A 23,472-nucleotide genomic window follows, 5' to 3' on the forward strand; every position below is an offset into this window, starting at 1 on the left:
TGAGACTCAGCAGTAACGAGCCCGACTAGTAACCATGAGGACATGGGTTCGATCCCTGGCCTTGCTCAGTGGGTTAAGGATCTGGTGTTGCCATAAGCTGTGGTGTAGGCTGGCAGCTACAGCTCTAATTCAGACCCTAGCCTGGGAACTTCCATGTGCTGCGGGTACGGCCCTAAAAAGCAAAAGCAAAAAAAAAAAAAAAAACAAAAGAATAATTACTCATGTTTATTGAGCATGTAGTGTGTGCCAAGCACTGTGCTAAGCACTTTATACCAAATATTTGATTTTCTCTAATCCCTGTTACCACCCTATGTGGCAGTTAGCTGGATGGCCTCATTTTACAGGCGAGGAAACTGGGGCTCAGAGAGGTAAAGCTGCTTCTCCTAGGTCACACAGCAAATGAGTGAACAAGAAGGGATCCAAGTCTCAGCCTGTGAGGCTCTCTGGGCAGCCCAACCTGGCTGGGCTGGACTGGAGGGAGAGGCCAGAGACAGGGCAGGCAGCCGGGAGGCCAGGTTGGGTGTGAAGAAGCAGCAATGAGTCTGTTCCCCACGTGTGGCTGGGGGTGAGACAGGACGGGCCCAGGGACCCCGATCAGGCTCCCCCAGCTGCAGCAAGCCAAGTTCGGCAGTCAGTCATCTATTCATTTATTAGGTATATTTTGAGCACCTGCTGTGTGCCCGGCATTGGTCCTGGGCATCATCAGGGAAACAGCTGTGAACAAGCAGACACGGTCCTCGCTTTGCCCAGACATGTAGATTCTAGTGGGGGAGACATGAACATAACAAGTAAAATAAAATTCAGTTTAGGTGGGAAAGCACAGGCCAGAAAAGAGGAATGACTTTCTCAGCATCACGCAGCAAGGTAGTGGTAGGGCCGGGGTTAGCTGGGGTGGGCTGCCTGGAGGCAGAGGGCTTGGCTGGCTTTGGGGGGCCAGAGGGAAGGGAAGGGTGTCGGGGTAGCGAGCAGCATGACAGGCCTGAGGTGGAGGAGGAGGTGTGTATCTGGGAGGTGGGGTAGTCAGCGACTCCGGAGGTGACCTTTCCTCTCCTTCTTCTTCACCTCCTCCTGCTGGGGGCCAGCTGTGCTACCACACTTTTTCCAGAATTCCTTGCCTTCTCCCCAACCTGCCATCCTCTCCCCTGGCTGGGGAACGGGCCCGGCCTGGCCTCTCAGACTTGGGCACCTTGGGTGATGGGGGGCCCCTCCTCGGTATCCTCAAGGTCCCAGTCGGCTTCTCCCTGGGCCTCCAGCAGGGACCTGCCCCTCCCCGTCTCTTGCCCAGCCGGGCCCACCTATCTCTGCTCTGCCTCCCCTGCTGGCATCACCCATTCTGGCCACTCCTGTGCTCCGTCCACTTCCATCTGCCTCTGGCCTAATATCTGTCTCTTTTGCTTTGTACTGTTCCCTCACTGGAATCATTAAGATTCGGATAAACCGTGAAGTAAGTATCTCTCTCCCCGTCTCCTCCTCCTCCTCCTCCTCCTCCTCGTCTGTCTGACCGGCTGTATCTCAGACGCTCACAGTCTCTGGCTGTCTCTCTCTCTGTCTCTGTCCTCCTTCCCCTCCACTTGTGCCCAACACCAACCGTCCATTTCAGCAGCCTGGCCAGGGGCCGCCCAGGGCTGAAGATTCAACACGATCCCTGTTGTAAATGATTCCTTCCATCCTCCTCTACCCCGAGATGGGCCGGCCGTGTTGGGGGGCCTCCCCAGTCCCCGTTCTTCACCAGCCACCACCTCTGTCTCCTCTGTGCCCAGCTCCCCTTCCCCATGAGTCCTCACTAGCCTCGCCGTCTGTGGGCCTGGGAGGGGTGGGGCCGGGTGGGGTGGGGAAGCTGCCCTGGGTGCCTTGTCTCCACTGCCTGGGGTGGTCAAGGCCTTCAAGGAAGCAAGGGTAGCCCCAGGCTGTCCCCCTAATACTGGTTTCCCTGGTGTTCAAATCCCTTTGTCATCAGTTTGCTTGAAATTGAGCCCTCACCACTCAGCCCTCAATTGAGCCCTAATTTAAATGTTTTATATTTGGGGAGCCGTTTGGGTATTATGTTAAAAAATTGTGCTGTGTTGGGGACTTATAAGATTAAAAAAAAAACCATAAAAACCCTAATTCATCTAGCAATCCTCTGATTTGATTTTTAATATATATTATTTTCATAATAGTTAATGCCTGATGGGATTGTTTGCTATTTGTTGGTATCTTTTTTGTTTTATCTTGTCTTTTTTCTTTTACAAATATATTTCTTGCTTTTTTATGATTGCAAAAATATAGTTCATTGTTGGATTTTCAGACAATACAGAGACATTGAATATATAATGTTGCATCTCCTGGAGATGACAGTTGTGCCCTAGACACCTTCTGCCTTATTTTGAGTTTGTTTAAACAGTTGAGGTGTTACCACTGTGGCACAGTGAGTGAAGGATCCAGCGTTGCTGCCGCTGTGGCATAGGTCGCGGTGGAGGCTTGGATTTGATCCCTGGTCTGGGAACTTCCATATGTCTCGAGTGCAGCTGAAAGAGAAAAAAACAAAAACAAATAAACAGTTGATTTATAAAGTTCCCATATGTAAATGGAATATGAGGCCCACACGATGCAGTGGATGTACTCAGCCCTAATGGGCTTTAAGGGCTGATGAATATAGGTCGTTACACTTTATATTGCAGTCTCCATATGACACACTGTCCCACCCATTTGGTTGTTATTGGATTCTCACAAAATGCCCTGAGAAGCCTTGACTGAATACATCTTCAAATGCCACTTAACTAAAGTGTCGTTGGCTGAGCATCTGCTCTGTGCTAGATACCTCGGGCACCTCATGTCATCTTTATCAAGTTGGGACCTGCATTTGGCGGAGGAGACAGTTGAGGCTTAGAAAGGTTAAGTGGCTGCCGCAGTGCCCTGTGGCTCTGGATTGGCAGAGCTGGGCCTGAAACCCAGCCTAGGCATGCCCACTATGGCTCAGCAGTAACGAATCTGACTAGTATCCATGAGGATGTGGGTTTGATTCCTGGCCTCGCTCATCGGGTTAAAGATCTGGTGTTGCTATGAGCTGTGGTGTAGGTCCCAGACCTGGATCAGATCCCTCATTGCTGTGGCTGTGGTCTAGGCCAGCAGCTGCAGCTCTGATTCAACCCCTAGCCTGGGAACTTCCATATGCTGCATGAGTGGCCGTAAAAAGCAAAACAAAGAAACAAACAAAACCCAGGCTAAATCTTCCACTCTTACATGAAACCATGCCTTTCTCCTTTCGAGGGGCATTTCGAGGGGCAGAGGGATGCCCTCGGGGTCTTTCCCACTGAGCAAGTGGTCAGCCCCCCAGCCCTCCCACTCAGAGGTGCCTAGGCACCTAGGACTTGGCTTGGAGCGTGAGGACCCCTACTCTCTAATCCTGGTCTCTACAGTGGGTGTGCTCAAGGTGGTTTCCTTTAACATTTGAGCATTTAAAACTTCCCATTTCACTGTCCTCTGTGTGGCATAATTGCGCAGGAATGCACACATGCAATTAAAAAGGTAACATGCAGATATGGAAGGCCATCTGTCTAAAAACTTGTTCAGTGGTTTACTGTATGGACTGACTAGCGGTTGAGTGCTGGGCACTGGAGGGACAGAAACAGATGAATCAGAAGAGACCCTGGCTCCCATGTGAGTGTTGCAGGCAAACTGGTTTTAGGTGGGAGTCGCTTGTTCCCAGCTTGTCTAATGCTGGGGGTGGAGGCAGCCCTGACAGCATGTCTGCTGAGCTCCTCTACCTCCCCAGGAGTTCCCCTGAGGACTTAACGCAGAGGCAGTGGCTGAGGAGACAGTGGGAGGTAATTAGGTGGACCCAGAAAGGTCTGAGTGACTCAAGGGGGCTCTTCATCACTGGTAACTTTGTGTTTTGGCCATTTTCACGGGAACATGTTGATAAACAGCAGACTCTTTGAGGTGTGTGTCTTGCTGTTATCTTCATGTTCTAGAGGAGAACAGGGGCTTAGAGAGCAGAGAGCCTGGTTACTCAGTGTTTTTAGGCCCAGCCTTGGCACCTTCTGGGATCTGGTTGGAAATGCACAATCCTGGGCCCTGCCCCAGACCTTCTAAATCTGAAACTGCCTTTTTTTAAAAAAATTTTTCTTTCTTTTTTTTTTTTTTCCTTTGCTGCACCTGTGACATATGGAAGTTCCTGGGCCAGGGACTGAATCCAAGCCTCAACTGTGACCTCTGCTATAGCTATGGCAATCCCAGATCCTTTAACTCACTGTGCCAGGCCAGGGTTCGAACCCACACCTCTGCAGCAACATGAGCTGCTGCAGTCAGATTCTTAACTCACTGCACCACAGTGGGAACTCCCTGAACCTACCTTTTAACAAGATCTCCAAGAGATCTGTGTGCACATTAGAGGCTGAGAATTGCCGCTTAGGACCTAGAATCCACAGCTACTACTTAGCAGAGTTGCAACAGAGTCCCAGGTCAACGTGACCCTAAGACTCACATTCTTCACCGCTGTGATAAACCACCATGTGCCCAGAAATTCTTTTTTTTTTGTTTTTTGTTTTTTGTTCTTTAGGGCCTCGCTTGAGGCATATGGAAGTTCCCAGGCTAGGGGTCGAATCAGAGCTACAGCCGGTGGCCTATGCCACAGCCACAGCAACAAGGGATCTGAGCCATGTCTGTGACCTACACCACAGCTCACAGCAACGCCGGATTCTTAACCCACTGAGTGATGTCAGAGATCGAACCCGTGTCCTCATGGATCCTAGTTGGGTTCGTTAACCGCTGAGCCATGAAGGGAACTCCCTGTCCAGAAATTCTTGACATCCACCCCGTTTGGATCTCCAGGGGTGCTCAGTGACCTTTAAAGTGGTGCTACTAATAATGGCTACTCTTGATTAAGTCCTGGCTTGTGCTCGCCACAGCGCCCAGTCCTTGCTGTATGTTTATTCTTCACAACAGCCCTGGGAGGTACATACTATAATTATTCCGATTTTATAGATGTGAAAATACAGGCACAGAGACATAAAAGGATTTGCCTGAGGGCACACAGGGTAGAGCTGGGATTTAAACCTTGGCAGTTCGACGCTGCCCCTTGGGCCAGAGCAGTTGCTGGGATCCGAGTGGAGGGTGTGACGTGGAGGAAAATGGCCAAGCCTGGCTATTTTCTCTTGCACCAACCCTGCAGGACTTCTTATCTGTCCCATGTCACCCGCCCTGATTCTCTGGGTGTTTCTGACAGCAAGACCTCATGGGCACAAGGTCCCCAGGGCCAAGTGGAGTCTGACTGGTTCTTCTTCTCAGCCTGAGGGCTCTGGGGATGGAGGATGAAGTAGCTCTTGGCCTCTCTTTTGTGGGAGATAATGTAGGTAAAGTGCTTAGCATAGTATGTGACCATAATAGAGCCTGAAAATATTTATTATTATTTTCATAAATAATAATTTTAATTACTTTTTATTTTTACTAACATTATTATTGATGTTGAAAAAGACTTGGAGTTCCCATGTGGCACAGTGGGTTAAGGACCTGTGTTATCACTTCAGTGGCTTGGGTTGCTGCTGTGGCTCAGGTTCAGTCCCCTGGCCAGGGACTTCCACATGCACAGCCAAAACAAAAAAAAAAGATTTTAAAAAGCACTTTATCTAACGGCCATGAGTAACTCCTGTGCTCCTTAACTCCTAACCTGAAGCCTTCATCTGGCCACCCGAGCTCTGGGGGCGGGGGTGGCGGAGGTAGTGGGGAGGGGCATTGCCCATTCTGGTCGCCCTGAGCGGGGCTGGGATAGCTGACAAGACCCGGCCTGGGGTCTGGGGTCGCTTAGGGCCTCTGGGACTTTGGGAATAGAGCAGGGTCACCCTGCAGTTTATTTGTTTCCAAACAGCAGCCAGGCTGTAAGCAGATTGTGGCTAATTATTTCCAGTTTCTGAATGGGGAGGCCCTCTAGGCCCATTAAGGAGTTGTGTCCTCCTTAGGGTCACGTGGCAAAGATGGGTTTAAGCCCAAGACACTGGTGTTCAGGCTCTGCTTCTTTCCTTACTTGGGGTGTGGGAGGACAGGGTCACCCTGGTCAGAAGGGTGGGGCACTTCCCTGGGGGGTGGATGCAGCTTCTGAGAGAGGAGGGCAGAGGGGACCTGAGCGATGAGGGGCTGTTCCCTGGGGTCTTAACACGCCCTCTTCTCCTGTTCCAGGGTTACCACAGGTCAAACCACTTCATAGCCACTCAAGGTACCTGGCACCTCTGCCCGTGTGCCCCCAGTGTGCTCAGTGCCCTCTGCCTGCCTGCCTGCCTCCCCTGCCAATTCTGCCTGGCTCCCCGTCTCCTTTCCATCTGTCTGTCTGTCTGTCTGAGCCCTGCTCTCTGGCTGGGTCTTCTGGAATCCAGCTGTCAGCCTCTGCCCCTCTTTGTGTCTGTGTCTCCCTGATGTGTGCCGTCCGCCTGCAGCTCCCTGGTCTAGCTGTCTGTCTGGTTTGCATGCAGAGGGCCCACTCAGGCTCGCTCCTCATGGGTGTGCCTTATGCCTCTCGGTCTGGGGCCATCTGGGTCCCTGTGGCTGTGTCCCTGTGGCTGGTCCCTGTTACTGTCCATCTGTCTGTCCTGCCTGGAGACTTGTGCTGTGGCCGCCACCTCTGCCTCCAGGATGACCGGTTTCCAGGCGGGCCCACCCTCATCATACCCACCCCCAGGGCCCAACAGGCCTGAGTTGGCAGTTGGTGGGGTGTGTGGTGTGGAGCAGTGGTGCGCTGGCCCTGGGTGGAGACCTGGGCTCGGGACAAGCACCCTCTGTGCCTTCAGGGCCAAAGCCCGAGATGGTCTACGACTTCTGGCGCATGGTGTGGCAGGAGCACTGTTCCAGCATTGTCATGATCACCAAGCTGGTGGAGGTGGGCAGGGTAAGCGGGGCCGTGGGGGAGGGGCGTGGTGGGCCAGGGGGCAGTGAAAAGCCCACTCAGCCTGACCCTGGGGACTCCAGGTGAAGTGCTCGCGGTACTGGCCAGAGGACTCGGACATGTACGGGGACATCAAGATCACGCTGGTGAAGACGGAGACTCTAGCCGAGTATGTTGTGCGCAGCTTTGCCCTGGAGCGGGTGAGTCTCCTGTCATCACCGTCACCGTGACTGGGTCCCTCCCAGGGTGCCTGAGAGGTAGGGCAGAGCCCACCTCCCCCAGGCCACGTGGAGGGTGGGGAGGGCAGCACTGCATCCCAGCAGGGCAGCTACTTGGGAACTGCTGGGAGCACATTGGAGGGATGGAAAGGTAGCCATCTTTGCTGGCAACTAAGAGGAAGTCGAGGTGACGAGGTGAAAGCTGCCAGGTGTTGGTCCTGTTCTGTCCTGGGCACTGAGCTAAGCCTGTTGCACCTACTGACCCAGCCCTGGAAAGCTCTGTGGGATTAGGTGTTTACCATTAGGCCCATTTTAAAGATAAGGAGAGTGAGGCTCAGAATGGTGACATCACTCATGAGAATCTACAGGGCCAGGGATGGCCAAGGCCTCTTGTCCCTGGTCCCATGTAATCCTCTGAAAGTCCTCAGAGGAAAGATAGTTTTCTCCCTTTGAAGGAAGACCCAGAAAGTCAAAATGATCTCCTAGGGCTGTTGACTAACAGAGGTAATAGTGGTGGGTGATTAATAGCACAGGTTTGCCGTCAGGCAGATCCCGGCCCAGCTCCTGTGTACTATCTGTCTTGTCTGACCTCAGGCAAGCAGTTTCGCCTCTTTAAGCCCTGGTTTTCTTTATTGTTCCATTGAGTCATTAATACCACTTCCTAAGTCTTATTGGGGTGAACTGAGTTCCTACGGTGAGAGGCTTACCACAGTGCCTGGTACACAGGAAGTGTCTCATAGATGCCAGCAGTGACTCTGACTGTTACCACTCATTTTTTTTTTTTTTCTTCTCCTTTTTTAGTGCTGCACCCCGGCCTATGGAACTTCCTAAGCTAGGGGTCGAATTAGAGCTACAGCTGCTGGCCTATGCCACAGCCACAGCAATTTGGGATCTGAGTCGCATCTGCGACCTACACCACAGCTTATGGCAGTGCTGGATCCTCAACATGCTAAGTGAGGCCAGGGATTGAACCTGCATCCTCATGGATCCTGATTGGGTTCATTAATCACTGAGCCAAGAAGGGAACTCCCTTGTTACCAGTCACTCTTGTCTCCCCAGAGAGGCTACTCTGCCCGCCACGAGGTCCGCCAGTTCCACTTCACGGCGTGGCCGGAGCACGGCGTCCCCTACCATGCCACAGGGCTGCTGGCCTTCATTCGGCGCGTGAAGGCCTCCACCCCTCCAGATGCTGGGCCCATTGTCATCCACTGCAGGTGGGGTGCTGGGGACCCCAGGGAGGAGAGGGGCTGGGATGGGGTTATTCAGAGTCCCTAAAGGAGGCTGGACTTGGGTCCATCCTGCTTGGGGACAGAGGACAGGGGAGAATGACCCCTAGGGACCCTTTGCCATTTGAGCTTTGGATCTGGGGTTGTCACCCTCATACGCTTCCCAAGACTTGTGGAGACCCTTCATCCAGTGGCCAAGGAGGGGCTGGAGACATGGAAGCGGTGAGGGGGTGGTGAGGTGCCAGGCAGGACTGCGTTCCATTTGCTTCCATTCAGTAAGTGTGCATGGCACACCTGCGTGCTAGGCTTGGCCCAGGTGGTGGGAAGGTCTTTGCCTTCTCTCCTCCAAACCCAGGGGGCTTTTCTCACCCCTTGGCCTTCATGCCCTGTGCAACTTTTTTTTTTTTTTTTGCTTTTTGCTTTTTAGGACTGCACCCGCAGGATATGGAAGTTCCCAGGCTAGGGGTCCAATCAGAGCTACGGCTGCTGGCCTACACCATAGCCATAGCAACATGGGATCTGAGCTGAGTCTGTGACCTACACCGTAGCTCATGGCAATGCCGGATCCTTGACCCACTGAGGGAGGCCAGGGATCCAACCCACAACCTCATGGTTCCTAGTCGGATTCGTTTCCACTGCGCCATGACGGGAACTCCACGCCCTTTGCAACTTTGACCTCTGCTCCTTCCTTTCCCAGCTCCTGCCGTGGTTGGCTGTGGACCCAGTTATGCTTTATCTCTCTGCTCTGCTTCATCCTTGCTCTTCATCTTCCTCTTGCCTCTTTTTAAAATTTTTATTTATTATTTATTTTTTTAGTAGAAAAAGTTGTCGTTTTGTTTTTTGCTGCTTTTTTTTTTTTTTTTCTTTTTCCCTGTCCTTTGTCTTTTCAGGGCCGCACCCGTGGCATATAGAGGTTCCCAGGCTAGGGGTCCAATTGGAGGTATTGCTGCCAGCCTACACCACTGCCACAGCAACACGGGATCCGAGCCATGTCTGCCACCTGCACTACAGCTCATGGCAATGCCGGATCCCTAACTCACTGAGTAAGGCCAGGTATTGAACCCGCCTCCTCATGGATGCCAGTAGGGTTTGTTAATCACTAAGCCATGACAGAACTCCTTTGCCTCTTTTTAAAATGTTTTTTTTTTTTTTTCTGGCCTCCCTGTGGCATATGGAGGTCCTGGACCAGGGATCAGATCTGAGCTGCAGTTGCCACCTAAGCCCAAGCTGCGGCAATGCCAGATCCTTAACCCACTGTGCCAGGCCAGGGATCGAACGTGCATCCCAGTGCTCCCAAGATGGCACTGATCCCATTGTGCCACAGCGGGAACTCCGCTTTTGCCTCTTAACTGTCTCTAACCCCTACTCCTCTGACCCTGTGGAGAGCTTAACCTCTGACCCTGTAGTTTTGGGGGATCCCCTGGGCCCACAAGTCCTTAGCCTCTGTATCTTGTCCCGGCTTCTCTACTTGGATTCTTATCAGCTCCCAAATGGCCACACAGTAGGCCCATTCCTTTCCCTGCCCTGCCACCCCCAAACCAGCTTCCCTTTGATTTCTTTAGGACTCTAAGATAGTATTTCTATTTATTTATTTTTAATTTTTTTGCTGTGCCCATGACATAAGAAAGTTCCTGGCCCAGGGATTGAACCAGAGCCACTGCAGAGCCAACTCTGGATCCTTAACCCACTGTGCCACAGTGGGAACTCCTGAGATAATCTTTTTAAGATACAATTTCATTAATGTAAAATATACTTAAAGCAAAGTGCACAAATAATGAGTGCATTATGTAATTAAGAATTTTCACAAACTCACTGTGAAGTAACCAGCACTGCTCAGATCAAGAAACAGAACGTTGGAGTTCCCGTTGCGGCTCAGTGGTTAATGAATCTGACTGGGAACCATGAGGTTGCGGGTTCGATCCCTGGCCTTGCTCAGTGGGTTAAGGATCCGGCATTGCCGTGAGCTGTGGTGTAGGTCACAGATACGGCTCGGATCTGGCGTTGCTGTGGCTCTGGCATAGGCTGCGGCTATAGCTCTGATTGGACCCCTAGCCTGGGAACCTCCATATGCCATGGGTGCGGCCCTAGAAAAGGCAAAAAGACCAAAAAAGAAAAAAGAAACAGAACATTAACAGAACCCAGAAGCCCCTGGAGCCCCCTTCTGGTTTGTGCTGCCCCCCACCTCCAGAGCGATCACGATCCTGACTTTTAAACCGTAGATTCATTTTGCATGCTTTGAACTTTGTATAAATGGAATCATAGAGCTTTTTGGAGTCTGACTTTCCTTTAACCTTATGTTTGTAAGGTTCATCCATATTGTATCATATTCCACTGGGTGAATAAAGCACAGTGTGTTTACCCATTCTGCTGTGGGTGGGCATTTGGGCAGTTTCCAACGTTGAGCTAGTATGAAGAGTGCTTCTAAGGAGGTTCTATTACATCTTTTGGCCGACACACACACGCATTCCTGGGAGGTGTGTACGTAGGAGTGGAATTGCTCTGTGTGAATATTCAGCTTTACCAGATACTGCAAATGGTTTTCCAAGGTGGTTGCATTAATTCAAGCGCCCAGCAGTGGTGTGTGGGGACCCAGTGGCTACGTGTCATGACCGCCGCCTTGCTACCCCATGGTCAAGCTGAGATTTCAGTGTCCTCTTTGTCTTCTTCCCATCTTTTCAACTCTGCTCAGCCTGGTACTGAATGAGAGGATCCCAGAGGTGGGTCCAGCCCAGCCGGGCTCTTGAGGAGCTCCCAGTCCCTTAGGGAGGTGGCCACATAAACAATGACGACAGAGCAGGAAGGGGGTTTTGGGAAAAGCCTGGGAGCTCAAAAGAATATCTCCTGGAGGCTCCATCGAGTATGTGAGTGGGTATGAGTGTGTAGGGCTTTGAAGATTTGGGGACCTCCAGGGAAGCCAGAACATTCTTGGATTGATGTTCTCCAAGCACCACCTTTGTTCTTCTCCCCGAGTCAAAGCGGCCAAGTTGGGGTTGCTCTCACATCTGCCTTCTCCCTCGCCTTTCTTTCTTCTCCTTCCCAAGGCCCAGCCCTGGCTCAGTCCTCTGTTACATTTCCAGCTGCCTTCTCCCTGGCTCCTCTTGTGTCCCCCGTCCCCTGTGTGGTGTAGATTTGGCCAGGTGCCTGCCCTAGGCGCGCTCCTCTCTCCCTCTGCTTGGTCCCAAGCTCCTTCCTTAAGGCCCTGACCTGGCCGGGCTGCTCTCTCCCCAGCGCGGGCACTGGCCGCACAGGTTGCTACATTGTCCTGGATGTGATGCTGGACATGGCGGACTGTGAGGGTGTCGTGGACATTTACAACTGTGTGAAGACCCTCTGCTCCCGGCGCGTCAACATGATCCAGACTGAGGTGAGGGTGCAGCCCTCTCCCCACTTCTTCTCCGGGACTAGGGTCCCTTGTGCAGGAGCTCGAAGCGGGGCAGTGTGTTGGACGGGTGTCCTAGGATTTCCCCTTGTTCTTTTGTGTCCTTGAACTTGGCCTGCCGGCCTCTCAGGGTCTTCCCAGACTCAGCTCCACTGTGTTCGGTTGGGTGAGGAGGTCAAGGAGCACTGGGCCAAGGTCATAGGTTCTGCAGTCAAGACATAACGCATGCTGGCTTTGTCTCCTCACTAGATATGTCACCTTGGGTTGTCCCCTCACCTTCAGAGCTTCTCATAGGGCGATTATAGGGATGGGATATGATGTAAGTGAGCAAACTTAGCCATGAAGGTCGGTTCACATATAGGTGGCCCAACCTGAGGTCACGTGGTTGGCCGCCACCTCAGAACTCCCCAGCCTCAACCTTGAGCTTGCCTCCCCGGCCACTACCCCCAAATCCCTGGCTTTTGGTCCCTTCTGGGTTCCTCATATTCTCACCTCCTGTTCCAGGAGCAGTACATCTTCATCCACGATGCAATCCTGGAGGCCTGCCTGTGTGGGGAGACCACCATCCCTGTCAGTGAATTCAAGGCTACCTACAAAGAGATGATCCGCATTGACCCTCAGAGTAATTCTTCCCAGCTGCGGGAGGAGTTCCAGGTGGGGCATGAGTGTGTGTGTGGGTGAGTGAGTGAGCATTTGTGCATGTGTGTGTGTCTGTGTGTTTGTGTGTGGTGTATTGGGAGGTCCTCGGTGCTGTGGGAGTCACTGCGAGCCAAGCAGGATGGACAGAGTTGGGCTACCAGGAGGGATTTTGAGACAGTGGAGGAGGTGGTACATCTTAGAGATTAAGAGCCCAGGCTTTGAGGTCAGATAAACCTGAGTTCAAAGCCTGCCTTTGCCTAGTTAAGAGCTGTGAATAACCTCGCTAAGCCTCAGTTTTCTTACCCAACAAAGAAGAAGATAGCTAATATTGCCCTTGCAGTGTTTGTCTTCCTTATGATTCTTTTGCTTGCAAGTGACAAAGATCCAGCTCAGTGGCTCTTGTAACTAAAAAGTCTGTGGATGGTCCAGCTTCATTTATGGCTGGAACCAGGGTCTCAAATGATGATGCCAAGATTTGGTCTCGTCCATTTTTGGTTTCATGCTCCTCTGTTTTTGGCTTCTTTCTCAGATCCACACCCTGGCCCCCGTCATCTTTGCTGTCAAGAGACTCTAAAAGGGGGTACTTCCTGCTCCCAATAGCCCCCCCAAAAGTCCCAGGCCAGACTCTCATGAGCCCATTTCTGAGCCAGTCACTGGGACCAGAGAGATGGAGCCCAGTGATTGGCCCATGTGTGGTTCTGGGGGCGGGGCAGGTCGCTCTGTCACATGACTAGGATGGGAGAAGCCTGGTTCTTAGGAGAAATTGGAATGTGGCCACTGGGTGGGGAGAGACCCAGATGTTCTTTCCACTCCGGGGTTCCTATGAGGGTTCAGAGGCACATGCCGGGTGCCTGGTGCTCTAGAACTGGCACAGAGTGATGACACAGGAGGTGCTGCACTGATTCTTGGAGGAGGATGCTGATCTCTGGGGATCACGTTAGGGAGCCCCAAGCAAGAGAAAGAAAGAAAGACTCTGTGAATCAAGGTGCGTGAGGCTCGAAGGTGGGAGGGAGGGGACCCAGTGTCCTTGGCTTGCTGTTGTGCCCGGTGTTCCTTGACAGGGCTGTGACTGCGGAAGGGGACCACCAGTGCCCAGTCCCCAGAGTCCGCTTTGCGGAAGATGTGGGGTTTGACTTCTTCTTCTCTTTTTTTGTATTTTGTCTTTTTTTTTAGGGCCGTTCCGGTGGCATATGGAGGTTCCCAGGATAGGGGTCTAATTGGAGCTGTTGCTGCCGGCCTACGCCAGAGCCACAGCAACACCAGATCCGAGTCGCATCTGCAGCCTACACCACAGCTCACGGCAATGCCAGATCCTTAACCCACTGAGTGAAGCCAGGGATCAAACCCGCAACTTCATGGTTCCTAGTTGGATTCGTTTCCGCTGCGTCATGACGGGAACTCCGGGTTTGACTTCTTAAAAGCACTTAGCAATAATCCTCACGGTGCCTCTGTGTATTGAAGGCTGTGCATGCGTCAGGCTTGATATTATCTCATTTCTTCCTCCTCGCACCTCCTCGAGGTAGGCATATCACTCTCCCATTTTATAGTTGAGGAGAAACAGGCTGAGAGATACAGTAGCTTATCTAAAGCTACGCAGGTGGTGAGGAGGCCAACTGTAGTCTCCAGAGCTCTGTCCACGCCCTGCACAGCCTGGGTACCTCCCTCTCTCCCTTCTCTCTGGACCTCAGTTTCTTCATATGCGGTATGGGTCCCATAACCCAGCCCAGTCTACTTCATGGGGCTGGGAGGAGGCCCTGCAAACACAGGACATCACCTCCCTGTCCTCTTCCCACTCCTGGTAGACATTGAACTCGGTCACACCACCGCTGGACGTGGAGGAGTGCAGCATCGCCTTGCTGCCCCGGAACCGGGACAAGAACCGCAGCATGGACGTCCTGCCGCCTGACCGCTGCCTGCCCTTCCTCATCTCCACTGACGGGGACCCCAACAACTACATCAACGCGGCCCTGACTGATGTGAGGGTGCGGGGGTGGGATGGGCCCTGGGATTTCCCCACCCAACAGTGTCTGGGAGGGTCCAGGAGGCAGGGGAATGGAGCTGAGGGCTTTGGTTGGGGGGACCTTGTGGCTTTCTGGGCTCCAAGTCCATGGCACCCTCATCCCTCAAGGATCTTCCATTCAGGGCACTTAAGCCAGTACTCCCCCTCGGGTATTATCCTTGGCCTGTGTTGGGGTCTGGATGGTGGAGTTCAGGCAGGGCTCTCTCCAGGGTCAGGCCCGGTAGAGCCTGGGGTGGGATGAATGATTCAGGGACTTTGGCTGGGGAGGCTGGGAGTGGGACTTGAGACCTGGTGTCTGGAGCCCGGTGACCTTGTCCTAGGGTGGTTGAGCCTGAGCCTACTTGGAACCTGGCCTGGAATAGTGTCTTATTCCCTGGGCCCACCCTGGCCATAGTCTGAGGGCTCAGGAGCCATCTAGAAGCCCCTCGCCCTGCTCCCAGCTCAGCTCCCCCCCCCCCCCCCGTCTTATTGGGTGTTGCAAGCAGAGCAAGGACTTTAGGACTCAGTAACTCCGAGGTCCTGCTGCCTGTGGGGGATGAGCTTGTAAATATCCCCCTATTCCTTCCCAAACTGGAACCAGTTGAGAGAGAGGTACAGGGGACAGACAGGTGGAGGTCAAAATGTTACCTTTCAGAAAACCACGGTGACACTGGGGAATGTGACGTTAGCAATGGGGCTAAGTGTCCTGGCCGCTCCCTCATGCCTCAGGCAGGCAGACCTGTCCTCCTGGACACAGCTGTCCACCCAGGGGCCCCCGACTCCATCAGGGACAGATCTTTACGTGTGACAGGGAGCAGCAGCATTTGGATGCACACCTTCTGAGGACGGGGCTGAGCTGAGCACACTTAGTCCTTAGTCCTCACAAAGGTGGACCGAGGCCAGGTGTGTCCCCACTGGATGTCCCTGCACCTGGAGATGAGAGATGTGGGGAGGGAGGTTCCCCCACCGCAGGGATGAGGGGGACGGGCCTCTCTCAGTCCGGTTCCTGGCCAGAGCCCCTTGGCACGACGGTGCAGGGAACAGTGGGGTTTCTCCAAAGGGGGAAAGCTCCCACACCTGCTTCCCCCCCGGCGGGGGGGGGGGGGCTTCTGGCAGTGAGCTAAAGGCACAGTGAGGAGCCCCAGCCACTGAAGGGAGTGAAAGGGGAGGGGGCCAGGGTCCTGGAGAGGTGGCCTGGGCTGCTGGAGAATTTGGACAGGGACATGGGAGTCTGTGACCCCCCTCTCAGCGTACTCTCTGGCCTCAGCCTGCCCGTCTGCCCGGGAGTCGGGGGTGGGGTGGAAAGGAGGCTCTCTGAGGTCCCAAGAGTCTCTGAGCTGGGGGACTCCCTGGGCCTGGGTGGGAAGGGCCTGTCAGATGGAGAAGCTTTCCTGGGGCCGTGACACCTCATAGGGTTGGTGTCAGCCACGCAGAGCCTGTTGGCTCCTGATCCAGGAGGCCCAGATTCATGGGTTGTAGGAGCCTGTCTGGGGTCAGCTGGGCTCAGTCAAGGGGTGTTAAGTTTGCAGGGAGTCCCACTGGGCACCCAGGCCTGAGTGTTGGAGTCTGGCTGGGCTCGGCCTCGAGGAGCTGCCAGTCAGGGAGCCTTCAGTGAGTCCTGGGGATGGGATTGTCGGCGAAGAGCATCCAGAGAGGGAAGGGGACATGGCACAGGTGGAACAAGGCAGGATGCCAGGAGGAGACTTGGGGCTGGAGTACTAAAACAGGGAAGGCTGGTGCCAGCCCGCCAGCAGGGCGAGGTCAGGAGTGGGGAGCAGAGTCAAGGCTGGTCAATGGTCTGGGCTCCTGGGTTGTGGTCTCAGAACTTTCATTCATGGAGTTGGAAAGGACCAAGAGACTTATTTCTTCAAAAATGTTTATTGAACCCCCCTACAAAGTTTTAGGCACAAGCCATACCCTAAAATCTCTGCTCTCCTGTACTTTGCATTTGGGGAATGGATTGATACAGTCAACAAACAAATAAAAAATGGAATGTCAGTCACTGGTAATTTCCACAAAAAGCAACCAGGCAGAAGTATTTAATATGGGTTTCAGGGTATATGTGAAGCTATTTTTTTTTTTTTTTTTTGCTTTTTGGGGCTGCACCCATGGCATATAGAAGTTCCCAGGCTAGGGGTCAAATCGGAGCTATAGCTGCTGGCCTACACCACAGCTACAGCAACGTAGGATCCAAGCCTTGTCTGTGACCTACACCACAGCTCATGGCAACACTGGACCGTTAACCCACTGAGTGAGGCCAGGGATTGAACCTGCATCCTCATGGATCCTGGTTGGGTTATTTACCACTGAGCCATGACGGGAACTCCATGTGTGAGGCTATTTGTGATGAGTTGGTAAAGAGGGCCTCTTTGAAGAGATGAAGTTAAAGACCAGAAGGAAGTGAGGGAGAGAGCCATGTATATACTCAGGAAATTTGTTCCAGGCAACAGGAGTAACAAGTGCAAAGGCCCTGAGGCAGGGAGCAAGCTTGGCCGGCCCCTGCCTACCCCGCTCAAGCTCCCATTGGGAACCTTTGGCTGTTCAGCTGCTGGGGGTCACGGGCTTGGGCATTAGAGGCCTGGGGGCTCACCCTGTCAACCGAGGCCTCTGTGTTGCCAGCCAACCTCTAAATTGGGCCCCTGAAGCAGCCTGGCCCTGTGGGGTGGAGCTGTGGTGGGCGGAGTGGGAGGACAGCCTCGGGCAGAGGTGGTGGACGCCCCGCTGGGTCCTGGTTTCGTTGCAGAGCTACACACGGAGCGCAGCCTTCATCGTGACCCTGCACCCGCTGCAGAGCACCATACCCGACTTCTGGCGGCTGGTCTACGACTACGGGTGCACCTCCATCGTCATGCTCAACCAGCTGCACCAGTCCAACTCCGCCTGGGTGAGGGCCGTGCTGGGCGGGCAGGCTGGCTGCCTGCTGCCCAGGACCTCATATGTTCAAGGGCACACCTCAAAAGCCAGTGTTGGCTCCCAGCTCTGCCACCTCCTTGCTGGGTGACCTTAGACGGGTCCTGCTCCTTCCCAGAGCCTTGGTTTCCCGGCCTATAAAACGAGGCTCAGACTGGAGAGAACTAGCTGCTCTTGATGGAGCGCCTGATACATGCCAGGGACTCTGCTTTGTACTTGTGGGCTTCATGTGAGAAAATTAAGACCCAGACAGGTGAAGTGGCTTCTCCAAGGTCACATAGCTGGGAAGTGGCAGAGCGATGCCCCTTACCCTGGGCTGCCTCCTTCCAGAGCCTCTGCTTCTTCAGTCACTCAACGAAACTGCCCATTATGGTGTTATGGGGGCCTATGAGCCAGAGTAGAATTCCAGCTTCTGTACTCTCTGTTAATCTAGGGTAAGTTAATTTATCTCTTTGAGCCTCAGTTTCCTTCTCTGTGAAATGGGGACTGTCACCACACCTGTTCTCTCATGGGTTATTGTCAGGACAGTGTGAGATACATGTAGGATGCTTAGCAGGGGCTTAGTACATGGGAGGGATGAAGATGAGGGTGACAGTCGCTTTTGAGATTGGTCCAGACACTGGCTCCGTGATCTCAGCTATCCTCCTTTCCTTCTAGGGCTCCCAAAGCTGGACCTCCTGGGAGGCACAGATGCCCAACCTTCTAGCCTTACATGACCAGATCCTCAGGGCCCCTGAGCCCCTGCCTGTCCTGGCCCCCCAGCCCTCCCAGCCTAGGAGGTCAGGATGGATTTGCTATAAAACGAGCATGATAGCCTCTTTTTTTTTTGGTCTTTTTATTTTCCCTTTCTAGGGCTGCTCCTGCAGCATATGGAGGTTCCCAGGCTAGGGAACCACAGCAATGCGGGATCTGAGCTGCGTCTGCGACCCACATCACGGCTCGCGGCAACACTGGGTCCTTAACCCACTGAGCAAGACCAGGGATTGAACCCATAACCTCATGGTTCCTAGTCGGATTCGTTAGCTACTGAGCCAAGATGGGAACTCCGAGCATGATAGCCTCTTAATGGCCACCTGGAGAAGATTGTTAACTATTTTTTTCAGGTCAGGCACTTGGTATAAATGACAAGGACTATAAGGTAATGGGCTCCAGCGCCTGGGCAGGGATCTAGAGGAATCCCATGCAGCGAGAGCCCACCTTTGCTAAGATGGAAGGAAAGGACCCAGAGGGAGGCCCACACGGACATCATTCACTGGTCACCCATTTGCTCATTCATTCAACCACCATTCCCCACGGGCCACTCCTTGTCAGGCCCTGCAGCTTGCTGGGGAGACAGAAGGAGAACACACAGCCCCTCCCAGATCTCACGGTCCAGGGGGAAGCAGGTACCTGACACCAGAGCAAGAGGGCTGTCATGGATGGAGCTGGCACAGGGACAAAGAGGAGCTTGGGGGATGATGCATCAAGGAGGGCTTCCTGGAGGAGGTAATATCTGAGCTGGAATGTGTAGGAAGGGTAGAGTTAACTAGGTGAAGAGGTGGGGGATGAGTGGTCCCTGAGAGGGAGCAGCATGTGCAAAGGCTTGATTGCAGAGCTGCCAGGATCCCTGGCAGAAGAGGCACATGGTGTTCTGTCTTTGTGGTCCGAGAGGGAGGCAGGTGGAGCATGGTGTGGTCTGGGAGAAGCTTAAGGACCATTTCACAGATGGAGAAACTGGGGCCCAGAGAAAAGACGAGCCTTATTAGAGGGCTACTAGAAGCCGGGGCCTCGGACCAATTGCCCTGGGGCCCCATGTATGTATGTGCGTGGGGACTATGCCTCCTCTGTCCCTCCACTGTCTTAAGTCTGTGCCCTGGAGGGGGTACATTTAGGACCCTGATTCCACGGAGGGGTTCCTAGGGCGGCACAGGTCGCAGCACAGGACACCCCACGTCTGTGATGCTGGAGGGCAGAGGCAGCAAGAGAGAAGACTGTGGGGCAAAGTGGGGGGCCAGGGTGATCTGAGGCCTATTCTCTCCTATAGATGTGTGCACCTCTGAGTGTGTTAGAAGTAGCTCTCTAGTGGCACAGCAGTGTCATGGTACCCACTACAAAGAGTTTGTCTTGGCTGACCTGAGTGTGTCTGTATAAAGACGTGGAGTGGGTGTGCACTGTGGTCTGAGGGGGGAGGGGTGGAGTCGGGGAGACTGGAGGTAAGTCCAGAGTGAGTGAGGGAGTGAGTGAGGGGCCAGGGTCTGAGGGAGCCCAGGGCAAGTGTGGAGGTCTTGGGGGTGGGTGTGGGTGTGAATGGCAGCTCCCCTCCCCTTTCTTTCTGTTTTTTTTTTTTTTTTTTTTTTTTTTAAGGGCCATACCTGCAGCATACAGAAGGTCCCAGTCTAGGGGTGGAATCAGAGCTACAGCTGCCAGCCTACACCACAGCCACAGCAACGCCAGATCTGAGCCACGTCTGTAACCTACATCACAGCTCATGGCAATGCCGGAGCCTTAACCCACTGAGTGAGGCCTGGGATTGAACCCCACATCCTCCTGGATACTAGTTGGGCTCATTACCGCTGAGCCACAACGGGAACTCTCCCCTCCCCTTTCCACCACACTCCCAGCCCTGCCTGCAGTACTGGCCAGAGCCGGGCCGGCAGCAGTATGGCCTCATGGAGGTGGAGTTCGTGTCGGGCACAGCAGATGAGGACTTGGTGGCCCGCGTTTTCCGGGTACAGAACATCTCTCGGGTGAGTGGTTGAGAACCTGGGTGGTGACTGGGTGGCCTTGAATGATCCTCTGGAAGTCCCCAGGGGGCCACATAACCCTGGTCATCTTGTCCTCTGGCTGACTGCTCTCGCCCCCAGCTGCAGGAGGGCCACCTGCTGGTGCGACACTTCCAGTTTCTGCGTTGGTCTGCGTACCGGGACACGCCTGACTCCAAGAAGGCCTTCCTGCACCTGCTGGCCGCGGTGGACAAGTGGCAGGCAGAGAGCGGGGACGGCCGCACCATCGTGCACTGCCTGTGAGTGCCAGCTGCCCTTGAGCTGGAGGAGGGGCCGGGGCACCACGGGGGCAGCGGCAGGGGTCCGTGTGAGAGAGGGCCTCAGGGCTGGCCCGAAAACTGAGCTCCCAGATAGCGAGGACTGGAGGCTGGCCAGCCAGGTGAGGCTGGCCCTACCTTCTCTGCCTTTCCAGGGTGTGGACTCAATCCTGAACACCTGCCCAGTACCCTCTGTGTATTGTTTGACTTTGCCAGTTTAATTAGAGAGAGTCCCGTCAGAATAGTTTAGCCCTGATTCAGCAGTACACTTTGTAAGCCAAGGAATTTTGTCCTTTGCTCCTGTCTGCCTGCATGTAACTAACTTCCTCCCTCCCTCCTTCCCTTCCTCCCACCCCCTCCTTCCTTCTCTTCCTTCCCTTCCTTCCATCATTCACACGCCTCATTCACACATTCATTTATTCACTCACATCTGAGTTCAGTCACTCCCTCCCCCCCTTACTGACCCTGCCCAGTGCACTTACTGACCCTGCCCAGTGTCAGGCTGGGCATGCAGGATGCGGGGACAGGGAGCTGAGGCAGGCAGGGCTGGCCCTTGAGGACTTTTGGTTCTACTGGGAGACACCCCTCAAAATGAGGGCGGAGGGCCTGGTCCATCCCCCATTTCCCAAGAGAAATTCCCTGGGTCACAGGGAACAGAGGCAGGAGAGGGCCAGGGGTGGGGCGAATAGGAGGGTCTCTGTGTGAGAGGCTGCGTCTATCAGTGTGTTTGCAGCCGCGTCTGTGTGACTGGGGGCGACTTAGTGTTCTCAGTGTTTTCTGTGCTGCTCTCCGGGTTTTGCTTGCTGCTCTGCAGCCCTCCTCTGGCTCTGGCTTTGTCTCAGTGTCTTTCTCCTGGAGTGGGTCTGTCTGGCTTTCTTGCTGTCAGATTCTGCTCTGTTCTCCTGGAAGCTCTGTCTTCCTAGGCACCTTCAGCTTAGAATGTGAGTCTTTTATCCTGACTCCGCCCCCTTAACTTTCTCATCCAGCCACTTATGCTGGGCCCCCGACCCCTCCCTCCTGGGCTCCCTGACCCCTCCTCTCTGGGTTCCCTGGCCCCGCCCCTCCCCCCTGGGCGCCCTCACCCCTCCCTCCTGGGCTCCTTGACCCCTCTTTTCTGGGTTCCCTGACACCTCCTTTCTGGATTCCCTGGCCCTGCTCTTCACCTTGGAGTTCGCCCTACCCCTCGAGCCCATCCCTAAATCTTTTTTGTGTGTCTCCCCTTAGAAATGGGGGCGGCCGCAGCGGCACCTTCTGCGCCTGCGCCACGGTCCTGGAGATGATCCGCTGCCACAACCTGGTGGATGTTTTCTTTGCTGCCAAAACGCTTAGGAACTACAAGCCCAATATGGTGGAGACCCTGGTGAGAGGCCACGTACCCTGTGCCCAGCCACTTTCAACTTTCTGGTCCATGCCCTGCCAGGCCTCTCAGCACCCCTCTCCCATATCTGGCCCCCACAGATGGGCCCTGGGTTCTAGCCCTGTGGTGCCAAAACGTTACCCCCATTTCTCCCCTTCTCCCCAGCGCCTGGCTAGGGCTCATGGCTGCCCTTGCTCCCCGGGCACTGGGAAGGGACCAGGCTGATGATTCCTCCTCTCCCTCTCCCCAGGATCAGTACCACTTTTGCTATGATGTGGCCCTGGAGTACCTGGAGGGGCTGGAGTCAAGATAGCAGGGGGGCCCCTGGCCTGGGGCACCCACTGCGCACTCAGGGCCAGGCCCACCATCCCGGACCGATGAGGAAGACCTGCGCCCCCGACTCTGCTCAGCCTCAGCCCCCCACGGGGAAAGCACCGGAGTGGGCGCTGGGCCATCTTGGTGTCCCCTTCCTCTGTGGGCAGGGCCTTTCGCCATGTCCGTGGACAGGCTGCGGGCCAAGGAGGAGCTTAGCAAAACAGCAGCCCAGCCCGCCTCCACAGGATCCTGCAGGCCTGTGCTCAGAGGCCTGGTACTGCCTGGCAGAGCGATGGGCTCAGTACTGCCAGCTCTGGGGGACCTGGGCCCAGCCCCTGGACTGCATCCAGCCCTTGGCAGAGATGAGCGAGGGCCCGTAGAGCATGTGCCAGGCCAGAGTTCCTACCCAGCTTGGCTCAACGTGGGTAGAGAGCGTGTTGGGGCCTGGCACCTAGCGTCCCATCCAGCCCAGCCCCCGAGGGTCCTGGGGAGACTGGGTTCTGCCCTGATTTGCCAGTGGGCACATCAGACTGGTCCTCTGAGGGGCAGCTTCAGCTCCCTCCCCCCTCCGCTGCCTTCCTGCAGCCCCGGGGATGTTTTGCTCATAATCCCCCCATTTCTGCTTCCCTGAATGTGCTCTGAGCATCCCTGAACCAGGATCTGCCCATCCCTACCCTGTCCTGTGTGGTGTCCCTTCCCTGCTTGACCCAATGTCTGCAGAATGAAGTCACCTTAGCCCCCTCTGCTGGAACTCTCAGGCCTCGCTGGCTGGGTCCTGCTCAGCCTGGGCTAGTGACAATCTGCAAGGCTGAGTGACAGCCCCTGGGGTTGAGGTCCCTGTGGCTCCTGGTCAGGCTACCCACTGGGAAGGGAGCACTGTTAAATCAGGGGTGCTCACCACCCCTAGAGTTTGGAGGAAGAAGGTATATTTTGGGATGGAGGATCAATGCTTTTTTTTGTTTATTTTGTTATTTTTTGATAGGTGGGTGGGACAGTCTCTTTAAAATGGGGCAGGCCACACCCCCATTCCGTGCCTCAGTTTCCCCATCTGTAAACTGTAGATATGACTACTGACCTACCTCGCAGGGGGCTGTGGGGAGGCATAAGCTGATGTTTGTAAAGCGCTTTGTAAATAAACGTGCTCTCTGAATGCCACAGGGCGCCCTTGTGTGTGTGTGACCAGCGTGCCTGGGGTCTGCTTGCCTGTCCCCAGCCTCCCAGGGCAGCCGAGGCTGGGGGTGGGGGGCCCTAGTCTGCCTCAGATTCTCCATCCATGAAATGGGAGGGGGGTATGGACCAGAGCACTGCTCAGGGACCTTCCACTTGCAGTGCTGGTTCCAAGGGACCTTGGCTGTTGCTCTCTCTGCCCTGGCCTCTGAAGTACTTAACCAGGCAGGGGGCTTTACCCTAAGACCTCCGAGGGCCAGAGCTGCCTCTTACCCCTGGGGACCTGGATCCAGGTTGAACTCTTCAGGGCCAGCTTAGGAGGCTCAGGCATTGGTGGCAGGCAGATGGTCCTCACCAGATGTGAGACCTTGGACAAATTACCCTGCTTCT

At 54.4% G+C, this 23,472-nt stretch overlaps 1 protein-coding gene across 10 annotated transcripts in view; it reads left to right on the forward strand.

Moving 5' to 3' along the window:
• Window positions 1–23,070, forward strand: part of PTPRU (protein tyrosine phosphatase, receptor type U) — a 90,406-nt gene extending 67,336 nt beyond the window's left edge. For 3 of the 10 annotated variants that reach the window (XM_021095729.1, XM_021095730.1, XM_021095727.1), the window contains 13 exons: window positions 1,427–1,444; window positions 6,154–6,190; window positions 6,759–6,856; window positions 6,937–7,053; window positions 8,131–8,285; window positions 11,526–11,661; window positions 12,181–12,330; window positions 14,118–14,291; window positions 17,058–17,198; window positions 19,825–19,950; window positions 20,068–20,225; window positions 21,468–21,603; window positions 21,851–23,067. In XM_021095729.1, coding sequence (XP_020951388.1) covers window positions 1,427–1,444; window positions 6,154–6,190; window positions 6,759–6,856; window positions 6,937–7,053; window positions 8,131–8,285; window positions 11,526–11,661; window positions 12,181–12,330; window positions 14,118–14,291; window positions 17,058–17,198; window positions 19,825–19,950; window positions 20,068–20,225; window positions 21,468–21,603; window positions 21,851–21,913 — 1,509 coding nt within the window. In that variant the 3' untranslated portion in view covers window positions 21,914–23,067. Of the gene's footprint in view, window positions 1–1,426; window positions 1,445–6,153; window positions 6,191–6,758; window positions 6,857–6,936; window positions 7,054–8,130; window positions 8,286–11,525; window positions 11,662–12,180; window positions 14,292–17,057; window positions 18,710–18,842; window positions 20,226–21,467; window positions 21,604–21,850 lie in introns of all 10 variants that reach the window. The other 7 variants (XR_002344956.1, XM_021095725.1, XM_021095724.1 and 4 more) reach the window with 7 other exon arrangements.

This window comes from Sus scrofa, chromosome 6 (assembly GCF_000003025.6).
Source record: "Sus scrofa isolate TJ Tabasco breed Duroc chromosome 6, Sscrofa11.1, whole genome shotgun sequence".
NCBI lineage: Eukaryota > Metazoa > Chordata > Mammalia > Artiodactyla > Suidae > Sus > Sus scrofa.